The sequence below is a fragment of the Leuresthes tenuis genome, unplaced genomic scaffold (assembly GCF_036924035.1).
Source record: "Leuresthes tenuis unplaced genomic scaffold, fLeuTen1.0.hap1 SCAF_20, whole genome shotgun sequence".
Classification (NCBI taxonomy): domain Eukaryota; kingdom Metazoa; phylum Chordata; class Actinopteri; order Atheriniformes; family Atherinopsidae; genus Leuresthes; species Leuresthes tenuis.
In genome coordinates this window covers 10,595,998-10,614,536 of record NW_027325374.1, presented here as the reverse complement: position 1 = coordinate 10,614,536, position 18,539 = coordinate 10,595,998, and the positions used below count along the sequence as shown (strand labels likewise).

General features: G+C 38.6%; 1 protein-coding gene across 5 annotated transcripts in view; it reads left to right on the top strand.

Moving 5' to 3' along the window:
- Positions 1–17,601, top strand: part of LOC140278117 (adenosine kinase-like) — a 116,392-nt gene extending 98,791 nt beyond the window's left edge. For all 5 annotated transcript variants that reach the window (XM_072373050.1, XM_072373052.1, XM_072373049.1 and 2 more), the window contains 4 exons: positions 2,314–2,349; positions 6,438–6,552; positions 16,236–16,322; positions 16,559–17,601. In XM_072373050.1, coding sequence (XP_072229151.1) covers positions 2,314–2,349; positions 6,438–6,552; positions 16,236–16,322; positions 16,559–16,683 — 363 coding nt within the window. In that variant the 3' untranslated portion in view covers positions 16,684–17,601. The remainder of the gene's footprint in view (positions 1–2,313; positions 2,350–6,437; positions 6,553–16,235; positions 16,323–16,558) is intronic.
- Positions 17,602–18,539: the final 938 nt, after the last annotated feature.

The window sequence follows — 18,539 nt, the reverse complement described above, 5'->3', positions numbered from 1 at the left end:
TGGATTATTTAGAATCATAGCTTCAACTTATAGCCCCGTTTGGGGTCAGAAGTGAATTTACTGCACAAGCTTGTCTGTCATGATTTCCAGTGTCTTTGATTTGACAAGCAACAGCTTCTGTCATCACTTAAAGGCTCGTAGTACTGTGCATAGTAAAAATCAAATACTTCACATGAAAGCCACTTACATTGATGATTGAGACTTTGTCTTTCGTTACAATTTTAAAGCATTTTGGTTGATTTCTATATCCTCTGAACATGTTCAAATGCATAATGTGTGTTTTTCTTTATCTAAGCTTATATTTCAATGCCATTGTAGGTGTTGGTTTTCATCCATTTGTGTTAATGACAGTTTTCACATTATCACACTTTACAAATTTAAAAGGTGACACAAGCTCCCAAATCATTTGTAATGGTATAGTTTGGGATTGTTGCACGTATTATCTGTTACCAATTGGTTTTCTTTAGTCTATCTTCTGGATGGTGATTTGTTTTAACCCCAAACATGCGTGGAGATGTTTTTGGTGAATTTTTTTTTTCCCACCACATTTTTAGGCTTTAGTTAATAAAGAAAAGATATTCTTATCATGTCTTTTGAAACGGCTTAGAAACTGCTGGTTTATGCAATCCAATCACATTCCAGGAATTGGTATTTTAGATTTTAACATTGTACAGAAGCAAATGTTGGCCAAAACAATTGGAACGTATGTCCAAATACCAACAAATGTACGGCATGAATTTGGATTAGTCCCCTCACTGAGGGTACAAGAGTTTGCCATATCATACCATATGGTAACCAGAGGTAACCTGACCTGCCAGATGGTTTGTTGCATAGAACCATCTGGGGAAGTCCTTTGTAGAATTCAATTGGAAAAGGGGAGGCACTTTCAAAGAACACTTGTGCGCTGAATTCAGTTAGTTTTGTGTTTATTTTGCATTGCCCCTTTTCACAACACAAGCAATCCATGTGCACTTGACAGACACACAAAACAACTTTAATATAAGACCAGTTAAATACCATCCAAATCAGTCCAGTTCATTATAGTCCAGTCCAGTTCAGTTCATTAAACTGTAACTGTATTCCTAATGCCAAGGCATTAAAAAAAGTGGCTCGGCAATAGAAACCAACAGGTTACTGAATAAAGCAGCCATCTGCATATCACTTTCACAAGGAAATTTCAAACAATTAGATCAATGAAATGCCATAAAAGTATCCAGTCAGTGAAAAGGAGACGTCACCGTTCACACCTAATACTCTTTTAAACCTGCCAGAATCGAAGGCTTATTGGTCCAAAGCCAGCTGCAGCGTAAAGCTAGACGTGCAGTCAGCGAGCGCATTCTTTGCCAAGGCCCAGAGCCCTGTTATGCAGTTTAGGAAAAAGATTAAAGCATGCTGGAACTGCACCAGATTTAATGGCTTTTTTCTTTTACCCACTTCTACCAAGGATGGTCAAGTTTTCTGGGTAGTTGGCCAGCATTCTTGCTGCCTGACAAAAGACTAACATGACAAACTGTAGAGAAATGAATTAGTGTAATTCAGACCAGTCTGGTCTCCAGCAAGGTTTTTTTATGGGCAGGTTGAAAATGGGTGCGAGAAAAAGTTGATAAGCGAATATTTATATATCAAAATAAGGAAAAAAGCTTTCAGAAACACAGCCAGTACTTCTTGTCATGACCTAACTTTACATTCTGATGCCAAGGCAACTGTTTTAGTTTTTTGGTTTTGTTTGCTTGTTGGTTTAGATTTATTTCTCCTTCCAAGATTTTGTGTCTTGCTAGCAACCAATACCCCCTCTGCTGTTTATTACAGCCAAGCATAACTGAGTCCTTGCTACAACCCTCTGATGACGCTATGCAGCCCGGTTTATTTGGTCGATGTGAAATTTACACGATTATTAGTGATGAGATACAACTTCAATACAGTCATTTATGGCTGTGTAAAGTGCACCTGTCAGGAAACTAAAGCAACCTACATTAAAGTATGCTGAATGCCTGCAGCTCTGGGGATTCCCACATACCAGCACATATTCATGGTTTCAGTGGTTGCTTCAAGCCTGGAGGCCGATGTAGTGTTATCTCATGCCGCTGTGGTAAGATGAGATGATGTCTGGTAATAGTTTAAATGGGAGGGCTGCCTGCCTATTAAATCAGGAACTGAAGGAGCAATGTGAACTCAAGTTACTTATTCTCAAGTGACATGTGTGGAGTGGAGGGCAGCAAGTGTGTTTACTTCACATCTGTGGTGTGACATTGTACTGTGTTTGTAACTCTGTAATTAATTGCTCATTTATGTGTGTGTTTTTATCTTTTTCAGGAGGCGGCCACATTTGCCAAAGAGCTGGGCTTTGAGGTGAGTTGACCAGCAATTGCACAGTAAAAAGATCCTAAAGGTTTATTTTTGCTGATAATGAAGTTCTTTTTGGACAGTGATTGATGTGCTATTATACTCTCCAGGCCTTGCAGCAGTTGCTATGGAAACCTGGCAGTCGTCATGGTTTCTTTGTTCAGCCAGCTCTCTGTTATGACGCACTCTGCTAGGTCTGCACCCAACATCGCCTACAGATGTTATTTATTGAATTTTGAAAAGCCTCTTGGGAAGCTGAGAAGTTGGGCATGGTTTCAAGCCTTTCTCTGCAGGCTTGGGGCTCATCAGGTTGCCTGGTTAAAAAGCCTCCTCATTATCTTCATTGCACTCGGGGATGTTACTGTATGTCTTCCTCTCACTGCTGTAGCATTACTTCACACTGAAACATCGTGCAGTGTTTAAAAAAAACAAATTAAAGCCACCTGTGGTTTTAGATTATGGAAATGCAGATTGCATTGCTTGTTACCCCTTTAGAATATGTGTTTTAAAGTGGGGCTGCATCTTCACTGTGAAATGAATATTCCCTTAGTCTATTTCATGCTGGTATTTTGCATATTCCCTGTATCTCTATTTCAATTCAAAATCAAAAACACAAATAGCTAGCATGTGTTTTTTTTGTTGTTGTTGTTTTTAGCACGGGCTCAGGTATTTTAAGTGCCATCTCTCTTTCAGAGGTAGAGCTGCTTTGAATATGACTCTGCTCTGTGTGAATAATTGTCATCCAGAATCACTAACGGTGTGATCAGCGTGACTGGAATAGAAATGCATTCCCGATGGCAGTGACAGGTTTAAGAGAGGTGAAGGCAGGAGGAGTGTGATGGAGGGGGTGATGGAGGGGCTTCACTTGGAAAAAAAAAACATACAAAGGGCAAAGTGGAGACTCTGCTAGTAGTTACAATTCTTTGACATTTTCTGTGTCAACCTGATTTGGTAGAACACTCTGCGAAATTGCATTGGATGAATGTGATTTCTCAGATAACACCAGTGGTGTGTACTGTACTTACTGCATTTTTAGGTTGTTGTAGTTCAAAGAGGTTTTCTTCCCAGTGGCTTTCTTTTTTCTTTTTTTTTTTTTTAAATCTACGCTTTTCACTTTTGATGAGATTTTACTCTCTGTCTTAAGCTAGCTTCCGTACTGTACTTTCATACCGACACGTTTTCAAGATATGTAAACAGTAGCTTCTAGAACTTTGATTTACAAGTTATGTGAAAGAAGCCTTATTACTCCTGTGTTATCAGAGAAGAGTTTGTTGTTCACACAAAGACAACAGTCCAATCAGAAGGTTTTTTCTAACCCCAGAATGACCCATGAACTTCCAACTAGTTATTCCCACGGTGTTGCTGCTCCATGTTAATACAACCCTAACCTCTTTAAAAATTCAGATATTCAATGAAAAATAAATCTAAATTTTCTAAAAGACCTTTTTTAACGTTTGAAAAGGTTAATTTGTAGAGGCAATGTGACACTGAAATGTGTTCATGTTCCAGTTCAGTAAGCTGCAAAACATTTTTGAAATGTCATTAATTCATTTCATAAAAAACTAATTTTACTTTCTGTCAGTGTTTTTGTTTTTTATACACCAGGTTCATGATCATTTATGGGTTTGTTTGTTGTACTACAGTTACTCGTGTTGTTATCGAGAGCCAATTTTACACATCAGTTTTTGCCAGAATAAGCCAACTGTAGCCTTGAAGCTGCCCAGATACCCACAAGAGCTTCTAAGTATGAGAACAAACATGAGCTGCATATTTTCAATAAGTTGTAGGCTTTTAGAACTGAAGAAAAAAAGAAAAAGTCTGTCTTTCACTGCACATAATAAACCCTTTATGGGTGTTTCCTGATGAAATGTTCCAAATTGACAACAGTCTTGTCAACCAAGTTCTGTACATATCTGTCCCCGTAAACACAATTGTGGTTATTCAACATTTCTTCGTACCCCTTTTAACAAACTAATCTTGACAAATAATTTCAAGTATCCCTGGTTGCAGCTGCTTGTTCAAATTTGGGTGAAGTTGTTGTCACAAGTAAATAAAATGTAAAGAGCACAGGAGCTTTAAAAAGCAAACAGTGTCACTTGTCATTCCACTCATTTAAGACTTTGTTTTCAGTCCAAGTCTGGTAATAAGACTATTGATAGTCGAGGAACGTAACAAAAATACATTTGACATACTTAAGACTGTTCCAAAGGTGTGTAGGTATGACTGAAAGTAAAAAAGTGACATTGATTTCCAATCATAGCTTATGACATTGCCATTGGTAACGTTATCAGCAATGATTATTTTGGATACATTTTTGTCACAAAGGTGTGTCCCTGTAGGCAGTTTGATTTCTTTAAGTCTAATAAGTCTTTTTAATTTGCCAGTGTGGCTTTTTGAAGGAAACTATGAATAAATATTGTTAAAATCTAACCCCCAAAAGACAGCTTTATGTACTTTAAATGTATTCTGAAATACTGTTATCATCACATTATGGATGACTAACAAAAAATGACAGGAGCACTTCTTCGGTATAGATACAAGATTAAGAGCTTGTCCTCGGCAACACAGCAATCAGCAGATCTGAACACAGTCGCCTGATTGTGATCTGTTTCCTTTAAATGCTCAAAGAACTCTCTGCATCACAGCTCTAATTGAATCTCTCCCTTGCAGTGTTTCTCAAGCAGCCTGCAGTGGAGATTATCGGTTTCTCGCTGGCAACACAGAAACACAATTTAACACCCTTGTAAAGCTTTCATATTTCACGCTTTGTTGATTTATGACTGATCAGTTGTCTCACGATCATAAATATTGCCATTTGTCAGTAGTAAACCAAATTGACCATATCATTTGTCAATCCATTTGTTTTGCACTCACACTGAATGCTATTTTTCTGCATCGTTTTGCCCTGTAGGAAGTTGTCAGGTAAGTGTTTACGACTGGCAAGAAGGAGGGCATGGTCTATGTGTGTGGTTATGTGTGTGTGTGTGTGTGTGTGTGTGCCCTGCTCAGCAGCCATGATGCTTACCCTGCCACCCTGGCCCATAGAACCTTTCAGCTCCTAAACCTGAGTAGTGCGCCTTTTTATGTCAGCGAACATAAAACCTGAGGGGTGACAATGTGCCGAAGCCTTGTGTGGTTTTGCATTCAGTGTCTGGAGGAGTGCTTGTGGTTACATCCAGTCACAGTGACAAATTGCTCTTTTTTTCACCATCGCCTGCTAACAGCCTCTGTATTAACCTCACCATTAGCACTTACTTAGAGTGTTACACCCATTTTTCCTCAGCCCTGGGTCTCCCTGGACCTCTCAGGGCTGATTAAAGGACGTTTGGGAAGCATTTAGAGGTGTAAAAGCTCATTGGTTTGAGTGAGCCAGAGTGGTTGGTAGTATTGGGCCGGAGCCTATCTCTCTGATTACTCCCATAATCACAGTATTTGCTCACCCTGAAGGTTCTCGAGTGTTAGCTTTGATACAGATGCCAGAGGCGTCCACGATCCCTAATGCTAGCTCCTCAGTACGCCGTAAAACAGAAAAAGCAATCCACCTCTCTGCAAGATGGCAATGAAGACATTCTACCTGCTCAAAGTACATCATGATGAGTTAATAATAAAGTAGTCCTGACAGGTGTGGGTTTTTTTTTTTTTATCCCTCTCATGATCAAAGGCAAGCACTCTGGAGAGCTCTGTCGTCTCCAGGCGAGAATATCCATTCTGTGCAGATGCTGAGGAGAGATGGCCTGTTTCAGCAGAGTGATACAGTACACGCACCACCTATCCCTTCAGCTCGCAGAAGTACCTTTATCTGAGCATATCACAGCATATCTTCACACACTTATTTTCATCTCACTTAGGGACTATAACATTCTGATATTTTCTAGCCCTCTTGTAACTGCATGGAAGCATCATTGAGTGCTCCTATTGATCCTTTTCAAACCAGCCCATCTGGTTTCATTATCACTTGATCCGTCTGCCTCAATTGGAAAAATCTGACCTCTCTCCATGACACACTGATCTTTGATTGACTCCTCAGAAATGACTCTTTGTGACTCATTCATTCAACTTAACATATTCACCCCTGCGCTGTGGTGTTTTCACAGACAGATGACATTGCAGAGATTGCAAGGAAGACCCAAAACCTCCCCAAGGAGAACAGCAAGAGGCAGCGAGAGGTGGTCTTCACCCAGGGCAAGGACGACAGCGTTGCAACTGTTGGTAGGCCACTCTCGTTTTCAGTGTTTTTGTCTTCTTATCTACACATATTTTCTACTCAAAGCCATCCCTGCTTTGGCCCCTTTTGGACATCTTTACCCTTCACTTAAACCTCATATCTTGAAACTGCAGAGCACAGCCTCAAATAGATGCTAGATCGCTGACTGAAGAGAGTAAAATGCTATCTGTAATTTCTTTGAAGTCGAGCTTCGGTATTGACACCAGATGTTTTTTTCTGAAAAAAAAAAAAAAAAAAAAAGAATGCTTGCACTACATTCTGTCATTTCAGAGCATAAAAGAAGTGTGGGGGATGCATAGAGCAGACATTGATTTGTGAAGTACTTCTAACTTTGTCTTGGACGGTCTCCAGGCCAGTCCTCAGCAATTTTTAATGCTTCAACTCTAACATCCTGCCCTCTTTTTTTTTTTCCTTGCAAAATGCTGGCAGAGTGACCTTGGGGAGAAGTTGACAGTACTGGCCCTTAAATCAATCCAATTTCCTTTTGATACACGACAGATTAGTTAGTGGGACATTAAAAGGCACTGTCATCATAACTGAGCAGGGGTTGCAGGTTTAAGCAGTGTGAGAAGAGATGATGGTTTCAGATTACTGCTGGGAGACTTTGCCTTTGTTCGGAGCCACGGGGTTTCTCTCCTCATTGCCCTTGCAGTTCAGCTCAGACTTGTAGAGCATGGGGAGAGATGGCCTCAGGTAAAGGTTCCAACATATCACTCATCACTGGGGACTGCAGAGAAGCAACACTACAACATGAGTTTTAGCTCTGCAGGGCACTGTCTTTACACATGTCCATTGTCCTCAATTTTATACTGCTGGCACTAATGCTTAGTGAAGTGTGTTACAGATCACATTATTTATCAGTCAATCATTTTCTATCAATCATGTATAAATGAACCGTTTTAATGTGCCCTGAGAGTCATTAACTCATCGAATAATTACTCGACTCTCCAGTTCTCCCCAAGTCTTTTTTTAAAGCACTTTAATTGTTTTTTATTTTATGTTCCAACTTTGTTATTCTCTGGTTTATTTTCAGATTAAGCATTAAGCCATATTTCCAACATCCGTTAACGCAGATGCATGGGTCACATTTACACGAAAGTTCCTTACGGCTTTACTCAGTCTTACCTCCAACATTAGCCATATCACAGTATTTACTAGTACAAAATGTGAGGTATAGCACCAAACTGTCAGAATGCCACAAGCACCCTGTGGCAGTGTAAAACATACAGTGAGAGGATTTGATCAGATAAAAATACAGTTTGTACATGGTTAAGTTTATTGAACAGTTGGTAATATAAAGAATTCTGATTGGCTTCTTAATTTGCCAGAGTTTCTTTGCACTTGCATTAATGAGCGTTTCCATTATCAGCTGGAAAAAAACATTCATATGTATTTCACCTGGAGATCTCTGATTCGCAGCATCTAACCCAAAATGCTGGAGCAAACGTACCGCTGTGTTTTTATTTCCTGTTCAATAAAACTCGGTCTTACCTTGTAACATTGCCATCACAAATAATTACAGAAACGCACCAATGTGCTCATTCAAACATAAGAATGACACATTTAGCCGTGCTGAGATTGTGGAAAGTAGTGCGTTTCTGTAATGGAATTTAGACTTTGCTTTAGGTAAATATGTAATTTTTACTCTGAATGAATGAGATCCTTTTTCCTTTTTTTTTTTTTTAAATGATGTTTGTGCGACAAAGCTAAACTGTGCAAATAACCGGTATAAAGATTACAGGGTGATAAAGAGCCTGCCTATTTCTGCTGCCTCGTTGTGTCTGGAGACTCTGTTAATGCAAGTATGTGTGGTTTACAGGTTACTAACTGGTTAACTAGTTGTTGCCACGACAATATTCTCTTTACAGGAATCTGTAATGCTATACTTTGATAGACGGATTTGTATATCAAAGTGTGCCAGATGTCTGTAAAATTACATAAACACGAAGCAGTTTTTCAGTTCAGTAAACTGTTTCAGTCCTATAGGGGAAACCCAGCTGCACTGTTTACTGTTGTGTCATTTGGCTTCAGTTGCCCACGCTGGTCACACAGTTCACACAAGTGGTCATGATACAGTAACTGTGACATGCAAGGAAAAATGTCAGCTCCGTATCCCGATACAGCACCACTTGTCAGCTGTCTTGCAGCAGCTGGTGCGTGGACTTAACAATGAAAACAATAGACATGGGTGTTATCATTAAACAAGTATGCCACTGCTTTGTATGTGGTTATAAATAAGCGATGAAAACTAACCAGCTTTTTGAGAGTGTCACAGTCCAAATGCCGATAGCAGAGTTCCTTACAGGATATGACTGATGGTTTACTTTTAAGAATCTCTATCCTCAGAAGAATTGGTAAAAAAAAAGAAAAGAAGCTCTAAAAAGTGCAAACAAAAATCAATGAATGCAAACTGCAATACAAGTTGTGGGTTCATCTGCAAAACACATTTCTTTGCACTTTTACCACATATATTTGAATGACAGCATTTTATCAACACCTCAGATTTGTGGAGTTACCTACACATCAGACGAGACTCTTCAAAGCTTTCAGAACAAAGGATTCACAAATTAACAGTGATATCCTAATAAGATTCCCCTTCAAGTCAGTAATTGATGATGCTGAATTATTGCCCGGTCTTAATACATGGCATATATAATCGAACAAACCAATTCAAATATTCATGATCAAAGTGGAATTCCTGGAAGTGGATTCCCTTTCATGAGAATTTTAAAAGAAACCTTTGAAGACAAGCGTGACAGTTAAAAAGAAGAAGAATCTATCCATTGTGCTTGAGGTGATAGATAATTCCTGCCTGCTCCTCTCATTGCTCCTGCATGAAGACACATCTGAACGCCGCTATGAACTTTATATAAAATACATGATGAATGCTGGCTGGATGAAAGACAATGTGTTTCAGATGTCATCTACAAAGGCAAACAAGATAAATGTCATTGACTGTGCTATCATTGCAGTGGAGCAGTTACAGTTGTAGTAGGTACAGCAGAAGTGGTGTGTGTATTTGTCTGTGTGTGAACATCACTATTCATGCCAGCCAAATAAATGTCAATGTAAAAAGAGAATTAAAGATTTTCATTTCCCAGAGGCGGCACTCTAATAAACTTGATCTCTCATTTTGTTTGCAATTTGTCCTCCTGTCAGGATTTGATCATTTGCCAGCCTCTGCATGTCATGTTAAACCATTTTATAGTGATTAAGGATAGGAGAATGCCTTCCCCTGTGGTATAATTCTCCAAAAAGAGATGTCAGTTTGTTATTGTTCTTTTTTTCTCTGCCCTTCATTCAGAGTCTTTCATCACACCACCACTTCAAATGTGCTTTTTAAGAGCCAGGAGCAGGAGAAATAGCCCTTTATGTTGCTTCCTCTGACACTGCTGAACCACACTGGGCCTTTGCTTATACACCCATTATTGCAGTAATTAAGATCACTGTGCCCTGAACCTTAGCAGTGAGGAGATCTAATAAACGATCTTTCAGCAGGGGTTGCCGCTCTAATCGCTGATAAGGACTTGATCAAGCCTGACTTGGCTCCTTTGAGAGTTTTAGGGCTCTCATGGGGGCAAGGCAGGCAGATTTCAAGTTTGATACCGATCTATACATGTTTACCACATGAGATCGAGATAGAAGTTAACACAAAATCTATCATTTTGTTCAAGCAGGAAGATTAGTCATTTTCACTGAACACTGCAAATTCTTTAATAGTCAGAAAAAAGTGTAATGTTTATGTTTCATACCTTATAATAGACTAAATCAATTAGCAGTCTGCACTACAGTATGTTAAAGACCTCTCTGTTTCCTTGGCACTTCACATTGAAGCATTCTCTTTCATGACTCCCTGAAAGGAAAGCAGTTGGCGATGATCTTTTGCCTGTGGTTTCAGTAATTATAGGCATATGTCCGTTTTTATATAACTCAGTTGTGAGCAAAGATGCTGGTTTTGATAGGGAAACAGATTGAATGTCAACTCGCTTCTAACCTGTCACGTTTGCCAAGAAAGCGGTAACGCTGTCTTCCTCTCCGAGGCTCAGAATTTGGCTGAAATGCAACAGGAATCCTTCCAGAAGAAGTGTTCTCTGGGAAGTTTCTCACATAAAGATGTTTCACTTCAACTCCGTTGAGCACTTCACCTCATGAATTTTTGCTAAATATTCACGTCTCCCGGAGTCACTTGGCAGTGCAGGATTTAAAATGATCTATTAATTGTTTCACTTGTGTCGGTGAAAAAGAGCGACAGACAGGACCAAAGTTAATTTTAACGACCTGCCAGCTATGTGATATATCTGTCAAAGCAAAAAGATTGAGCAGTGAAACACAACCAGTGTTGCCTTTGATCATTCAAATGAAAATAATGTACCAAGCAATCATTTTTCACCAAATCCAAAGTCTTCTTTTTTGAACAGTCGCTTTTATAAGAGGGCATTTTCTCAGCCTCTGTTATGCTGTGAGTTGTCATTGTCATAAAGAATAGCCAATAATAAAGGACTTAATTGATACTCATTATTTCAAAGAGACGCCTGTTGAAAGAATTTCTTTTAATCACCGCCATTCAAGAGCTGTAATGAGGGAATTATGGAGAGTGAATTAACAACAGCGCACTACCACACAGTACCTTTCTGGAAGGAATGATTTGAATTCCTATTTTGAGGTTTTTGATGCTGTTTATTTAGCTTTTTTTGCTTTTTCTCCGCACTGGTGGACACGTTACCTGTCAAAGTAAAGCCTTACCACACTACCACATATTTACCACCAACCTGCTGCTTCACTCATTTATTCAGACTAAATTAAAGAAACAAGAACATGTTAGTGTTGGAAAATGAGTATAGCAGAGTTTTATTGATTGGGAATAATGTTGCCGGTCTCATTATAGTGAAATGTTGAATGAGCGCAGCAAAGTGATGTTTTCAGATGTTCAGCGAGCCAGTATCAATGGAGTCGGGGTGTTCTGGCAGAAAGCTCTTTTGTTATTTACTTCCATCACCATGACAGACTTTTGCCAATGAGATCTTTGTTAAAGACGGCAGGGAATTGACCGTAACTTGAGTTAACATGTCAGTCAAATTGAATAATGTACATCAGTGAGGTTGTGTCAGCTTTCCCCTAGCAGCAGAATACAAACCTTGGTCATGAATAAAGAGAAATACCATATGGCTAATCTGCCATGATGTGTCTAGAAATAGTTTTTTGAGGGTTCTGCAAAAGCCATCAGCAACATTATGCTGCCCACTCAAAATCAGAAAGAGATGCATTATCTGTGAGGTCCTCAAATTGAAATTCACATGTTCATGTCTACATCTGTCATTTGCAGGATTTCTGCATTGATTACTTATTAAATGAGGTCTGATCTTAATCTAAGTCCCAATTATAGACAACCACAATATGACTTAATAATATCACAAAGACACTTTGATTTAATGTCTTTATGGAGCACACCAGGTTATCATCCACAATCCATGATGAAAAAAGCACAAGAGCCTCTGTTCTTCTCAAAAAGCTACTTGGTGTCTGCTTTTCCAGATAAGTATATGAAATTGAAAGTGTGACTTTTTGAGGTGCTCTTCACCTATAGATGAACATTAAATAGACAGGTTGAAAAGTCTGTTCCTCTCAAGAAAAATTGGTTTATGTGAACCATACCTCAATCGCTTTCATAGGACTTTAGAGAAAGCAAATGTACCACCATCAAAATGGATACAAAGGCATTTCCAAAAGTCCATACTGATACAAACTGTCTGTAAATGGAAGAAATCCAGGGCTGTATGTGCTCTTCTTAGGAGTTTCCATACTTTAAAGAGCATACCAAGAGGACATGTGACGCTTTAAGAGTTTAGAAAAAACACAATGGATAACAGTAAAACATCTCCAGATATTGCTTCTTGGTGAGACCTTTGCTCATGTGTCCACTCTAATAAAAACTGATCAAAATTAGCTTTAATGCAAGGGAACCGTGAATATAGCCACTGCTTTATAAAAGCAATCATTGTGGTATGTCTGGAATGATTGATTGTGTATAGAAGAAACAAAAGTTGAACCCTCTGGCAAAAACAAAAACACAACACCCCACTTAAAAGAAAACTGGCCCTCCACACGAATATTAAATCCTCTTTCCAGCTGTGAAGCACTGTAGAGGGAGCACAACAATTTGAGGCCGTTAAGCTATCTCAGTGCTATAATGCCTTGCAATCATTGAGGGATCAATGAGTTTAAAATTGTACCAATTGTACCACTAATTTCACAAGAAAATAGCAGGAAGTGGACTAATGCAACAAGAAAATGAACAACAGTATGGTAAATAATAAGATTATGATCAAATTTTGGAATGGCAAAGTCATAGTCTTGACTTTAATCCTGTTGATATGTTTTGGCATGACCGTAAGAGGCTGTTAAATCAAGATATTTCAGGAATATTGATGAAGTGATATAGTTTCAGGGTGAGGACTGGCCCAAATTCCTTCTCAGTACAGGTCTTAAGAGTGTCTACAGGAAACATCCAAATGAGTTTGTTGCTGCAAGAGTTAATAATTCAAGATTTCTCTTAGTTTTTGGCTTATGAGTCATTGCTCCATGTGTGAAGTCATTTCTGTGTCCTTAGTATAGTGGTATTGTATTTGCAGTCATGATTCACTTTACTGAATATATGATATATATGATGATAAAAAATATGAGTACATATACATCTTCATATCTATGAATAACCAACATATTAAGGTACAGGCCTTAAAAGTTAAGTTTACCCTTTAAACAGTCCCTTCCGAATGGAAAATGAGGGTGCACCTCAGGTGAGTATGCTAACATGCCTCAAACAGCAGTGCTAAAATGTTGTCACTTAAGCATAGAATTGATTAGTAATTGCAAAATTGCAAATTTGTGTTTACTTGAGGGATGTTTGCTGAAATTAAGATGCTTTTCACCAGACTTTTTTGTTGTTATATTGACTATTATCTTGCGAAAGTTTGATGTGCGTTACAAGATAACTAATTGAATTTACCTGTTGAATAAATTAATAAAGACTTAATGAGGGAATAAGCTGATGTGCATTGGAATACATTAAATAATTCCCATTGAACTTCACAGAGTTTGATAAGAATCCAGAAACAGAGCTGTAAATTGCCACACATAGCAACGTGTCAACATATTCAGATTCTGTGTTGTTTAATAAAATTCTGGCACATCTGGTGGAAGATGAACATCACCTCGTGAGAGATTACCTGGCTGTCTTTTCTAATAAGACCTGGCTTCTTCTGTACTGCCGTCACCATTTGTTTTAACTACCGTGGATATATTTACACCCACTTCTGTTTGATTTTCTTGTATCTAATGAACACCAGACACTGTGCAGAACAAGTGCAGCAGCTTGAACCTTTTGAAGCATCCGGTTTTACAGCCGCAAAGTGCGTCGCATTAGCACGACCACATCTAACGACTTCAGTTTCCCCCAACTACAGAGTAACTGTAATTTATTATTAGTACTCTTTTATGTGCGGTTAATCATTTCAAGAGAGAGGAGGTTTATCAGGCTTCATCTGTGGCATTAATTAAGCGAAGTCGTTATGCTGCTAATTAGCTGATCCTGTAAGGATTCCTGTATTATGTTATTTATTATCAGTCAGCTGCTTCGTTTGAAAAAAACTAACAAAACAAAACTAGTGCTTTTATGAAAACACAATCAAACTCTGAATCTGATACGCCTTTGGTACATGAACTGTTCCACAGCCACTCTTTAAAGATGTCTTTTATAACCACAACATAATGGAGTTTCTCTCTCAGTTGGTGTGTAATGAAACTTTCTTTGATATCAGGTGTTGCGCGCATGCTCAGCTGCAGGTTGTGCATCATTTGCCCTGTAGGAAGATGACTTAAATGTGTTCAAAATTGATAAAGGTGTAGAGTCTTATCTGCAGTTCAGATATTCTATGAGTCCTTGTTGGACGGCAGGGAGCCTCATTAAACAATTTTCTTTTCCTTCTTGTTCTCCTTAAACTCACAACCTCTTTTCTCAGTGAGAGGTCTGTCAGCCTCCTTGTGTTCCTTTTATCCACATGTCAGTCTTTTGTCTCCTGCACCTTTTTGAAGGTTCATGTCTGCGCCAGAGCCCTTGGACTGTTTGAAGGTTGTGTGTGTGTGGTTCAGATTGTTCTGACATAAGTTGCTGATTTAATGTCATTCTACACCTCAAGACTTTGTCATCTGGTAGATTTTTTTTCTCCTACTCTGAACTGGAAGGCTCTTTGAAGTGCATATGCTACTGATAATTGAAGCAATATAATCCACCAAAGATAAGAGACTCCCATTTAATGTATTCAGTTTTTAACTGAAACCACTTACACCAACTATTATTGCATTGTTTTCAATTTACCATTGCAGTCTTCTAAAGCTTGTTGATTTTTCAAGGATTTTCCATTTCCTTTATATTGTCAGAGACACTTGTACAAATGTCATGTAATATATATATTTATTCATTTAGAGAGAAGAACAGTTTTCATAACTATTTTCATCCCAAAGTTGGGATAGTTGTTAGTTGGGTAGAGTCAGATGTTGATTACTGTTTTTTTGTTTTTTTTTACCCATTTTACATCTTTGTACATTGAAATTAGATTGTGTTTTTGTACAATGTTTAACTTTTTACGGTAAAGGAAGCATTTGAAAATTAAACCAATATGTTAACAAGTCTTGGGTAAGAATTTATGCTTCCTCTTAAACTCGCCCATAGACAGCTGCAGACACGTCACATAAGTTGCTGTTCTTATTATAGGACTTCCCAGTCTGCTTGTCTGCATACATGTGCACATACTGCATGAGAATGTGTGGCTTCTGCCGCCAGGCAGTTTTTTTCTGTCTCCCAAATTCTGAGCAAATTCGCTACATAAATGAAATTGTACAGCTTCAAAAGCTCTTCATACAATCTCTCTTTAAATTCAACATCCATTTTGCCTTTCCGGGGCACGCATGAGCAGTCGGAGCCCTTGTAGCATAGCGGACGTATCAGAGCTTAAAGATGTAATGGTGGACGCTAAAAGTCTAACACAAGCTTAAAGTCTCCAAGTTTCCAACTGTGTATACAAGTGAACGGGAATTTAATTTATTCATATAAAACAAAAACTCTGTGATCTGCCTGTGAATATCCTTCCTTTTTCTTCTTTTTAAATGGATTTTGGAGTGAACTAGTTGAGCAAGTTTATGTTTTGCATTAAAACTGGAGAACATGCATTTTGCGTCTTTTAACAAAAGATTTGACAGAAGTACCAGTACACTAGGCATGCTAACAGGCTAACTTATTTCTCAACATTTCTTATCCTGTTTTTATTGTTTTATGCTATATAGTATAGTCTGTTTATTATTATACTGAATTTAGAATGTCAAACAAAGCTGCAAATGAGGTGTCATTACATAGCAATGCTGATAGCTTTGTAAAGCTGTCATAGCTGAGCTTTTTGCTAAAAGCTACACACCAGAATGCTAACATGCCTGATTTCAATTGTGTTTTGTTAATGATCCTAACTATTTTAGTTTAGCATTTTGACAATGCATTTCAACAAAATAATTTATTATTATTTCCAATTATGATAGAGTCTTGTGATATGAAATGACTCTTGAAAGACATACACACGTGTGTTGAACTTTAACTAACAATCCTCCTGTGTCCTAACTGCAGGTGACAAGGTGAAAATGTTTCCTGTTTTGGACATTGACCAGAATGACATTGTGGACACTAATGGAGCCGGAGATGCCTTTGTGGGAGGTATGGCAATGTCACCTACACAGCCCAAATTCTGTGTACATACCCGATTAATCTTTGATACCAACCAATGTGACGACGTATGAGCGTATTAGAACCACATAAAAAGACATGCTTTGGATGAAACAGCACTTACTCTTAGTGCAGAAGCTATTAATACCTGGATTAGTTGAATCCTGACTGCCCCATACTAGTTTGGATGTGGGGGATAGTTTACCTCTGTTGCTCTGTCCACACAGGATTCCTCTCCACTTTGGTGCAGGAGCAAGCATTGGAGGAGTGCATTCGAGCTGGACACTACGCAGCCAATGTCATCATCAGACGGGTCGGATGCACCTTCCCAGAGAAGCCGAACTTCCACTGAGGAATCTGAGCTGGTCTTTCCCGCAAGATACTCATTGTACTTCCATGCTTCAGGATTTCATGTACATTTTTCTGTTTACAGTGACTGACTTGTTGGGACTAATCACTACAGCTTAACAATTTGTATCAAGCTTGAATAAGCTTTGATGTCATAGTACAACTTAAAAAATTGACTAGTATTGGAATATGTTTATGGTATAAAGAAGTATTCCACAGAATATGTTTGTTCTCCCTAAAGGACTAGGAAAGAGTCCCTGTATCACCTGTTCATTGTTCTGAATGGTTAGTAGGTCAGGTAGTTCATGCATTTCATTATTTTATTTGGAACATGCTGAGAAACTGATCAATGGCATAGAAGTACAATAACCAGCAGGAATAGCTTGAAAACTTTCTCAATATAATGGCTTTGAAAAGTTGGTTATTTCCTCCTTCTTGAATATTTACAGTCAACTCAAATCGTGCCACAGACTTGCGGCCAGAGAATATAGTTAAGTATCTACAGAAATGTCTCAAAACATCCCTGCTGTATGTTGTACTTTTAAACTGTTGCTCAATACTTGTCAGTGTTTCCTTTGCTGACAGATTGCTGATTGCTTTTCTTCCAAAGGAACTTCAGAGCTTTGACGAGGTGATAGTGGCGCAGAAGTTGTGTATTTAGTGTTGTAAAGTATGAGTGTGAAGCAGTGAGCTAAAAGCTTTTATCTTCAAAACCTGAGTGGTGGGAGCATTGTCATTCTATATAATACAAAATATATTATATTGTTAGTTCAGAGTATTCCTTTAATATTCAGCTGTGATGCGGCTGGCATCCTTTATCTACTATTACGGGTGGTTTTCCATTTCCAAAAGTTCAGTTTTAATGGTGCAGAACTGAAAATATCTTTTTCGTTACTATACAAATAAACATTTATGACATTCATCCTGTCATGACACTCTTTTATCAATACAAAATACAAATCTTTTCAGACATAAGATTTATTTAACCAATGGGCGTAATAGACCCTTTAAAGAAAAGACAAAACAAAACACACAGAGTTTGTGAGTGCTAATTTAATCAGCCAGAAGCAGTCTCATGCTAATCACTTTTGGGCAGCTCAACACTCTCTATTATGAGCGTGGTGTCCCAGCTCTGTTCAAGTCACCCTACCCCCTACTCATGCTCGTTGGGGTCCTAACTGGACTTTGGGCGTCTGAAGTGGCGCTGCAGGGCTGTAGGAGATCATTTTTCTCAGTTTAAGGGATTAGTGGTTGCTCTTCGCTACGTCCATTAAAGGGACCTGAAAATTAGGCTGATCCATCGTACCCAGCTGTGCTGTCACTGGGGGTTGGAGACAGGGATCAGAGGGAGGCCCCTCCCCTCCTACTTACCAGCAGAAGTGTTGGGCAGTGTCTCGAGTGTTTTGTTAGAAATATTTTAACACTCTTCTGTTCAACAAAGAAGTGTGATTGAGAGTAACATTTTTGTTCTTCTTGAACAACTCGTTACGTAACATTTTCTTTTATCATCTTTCGGCATATTAGAGAAAATCCAGTGTTTTCGCTCTCTAGACAAGATCTCCCTGTTCTGTAATGAGGCATAGTTTATGCATAAATGCTAATTAGTGCCATCTAGGTGAAAACATTCTCCAGCCAAAATGTTATTAACAACTTTGAGACACTTTTTTTTTTTCCTTCTCAGAATTTATGTTTTGTTTTTTCAAGGTTTCACACAGATGCGCTTTGAAAAGGACCACATTTCTGATTGGGCAAGATCACACCCCATGGCAGCTGGTTCATTTGCTTCTCAAGATGACAGATGGCAAAACACAAACACAAAAAGAGAGAGCCATGATTAAGTAATGAGAATGCCTGCCACAA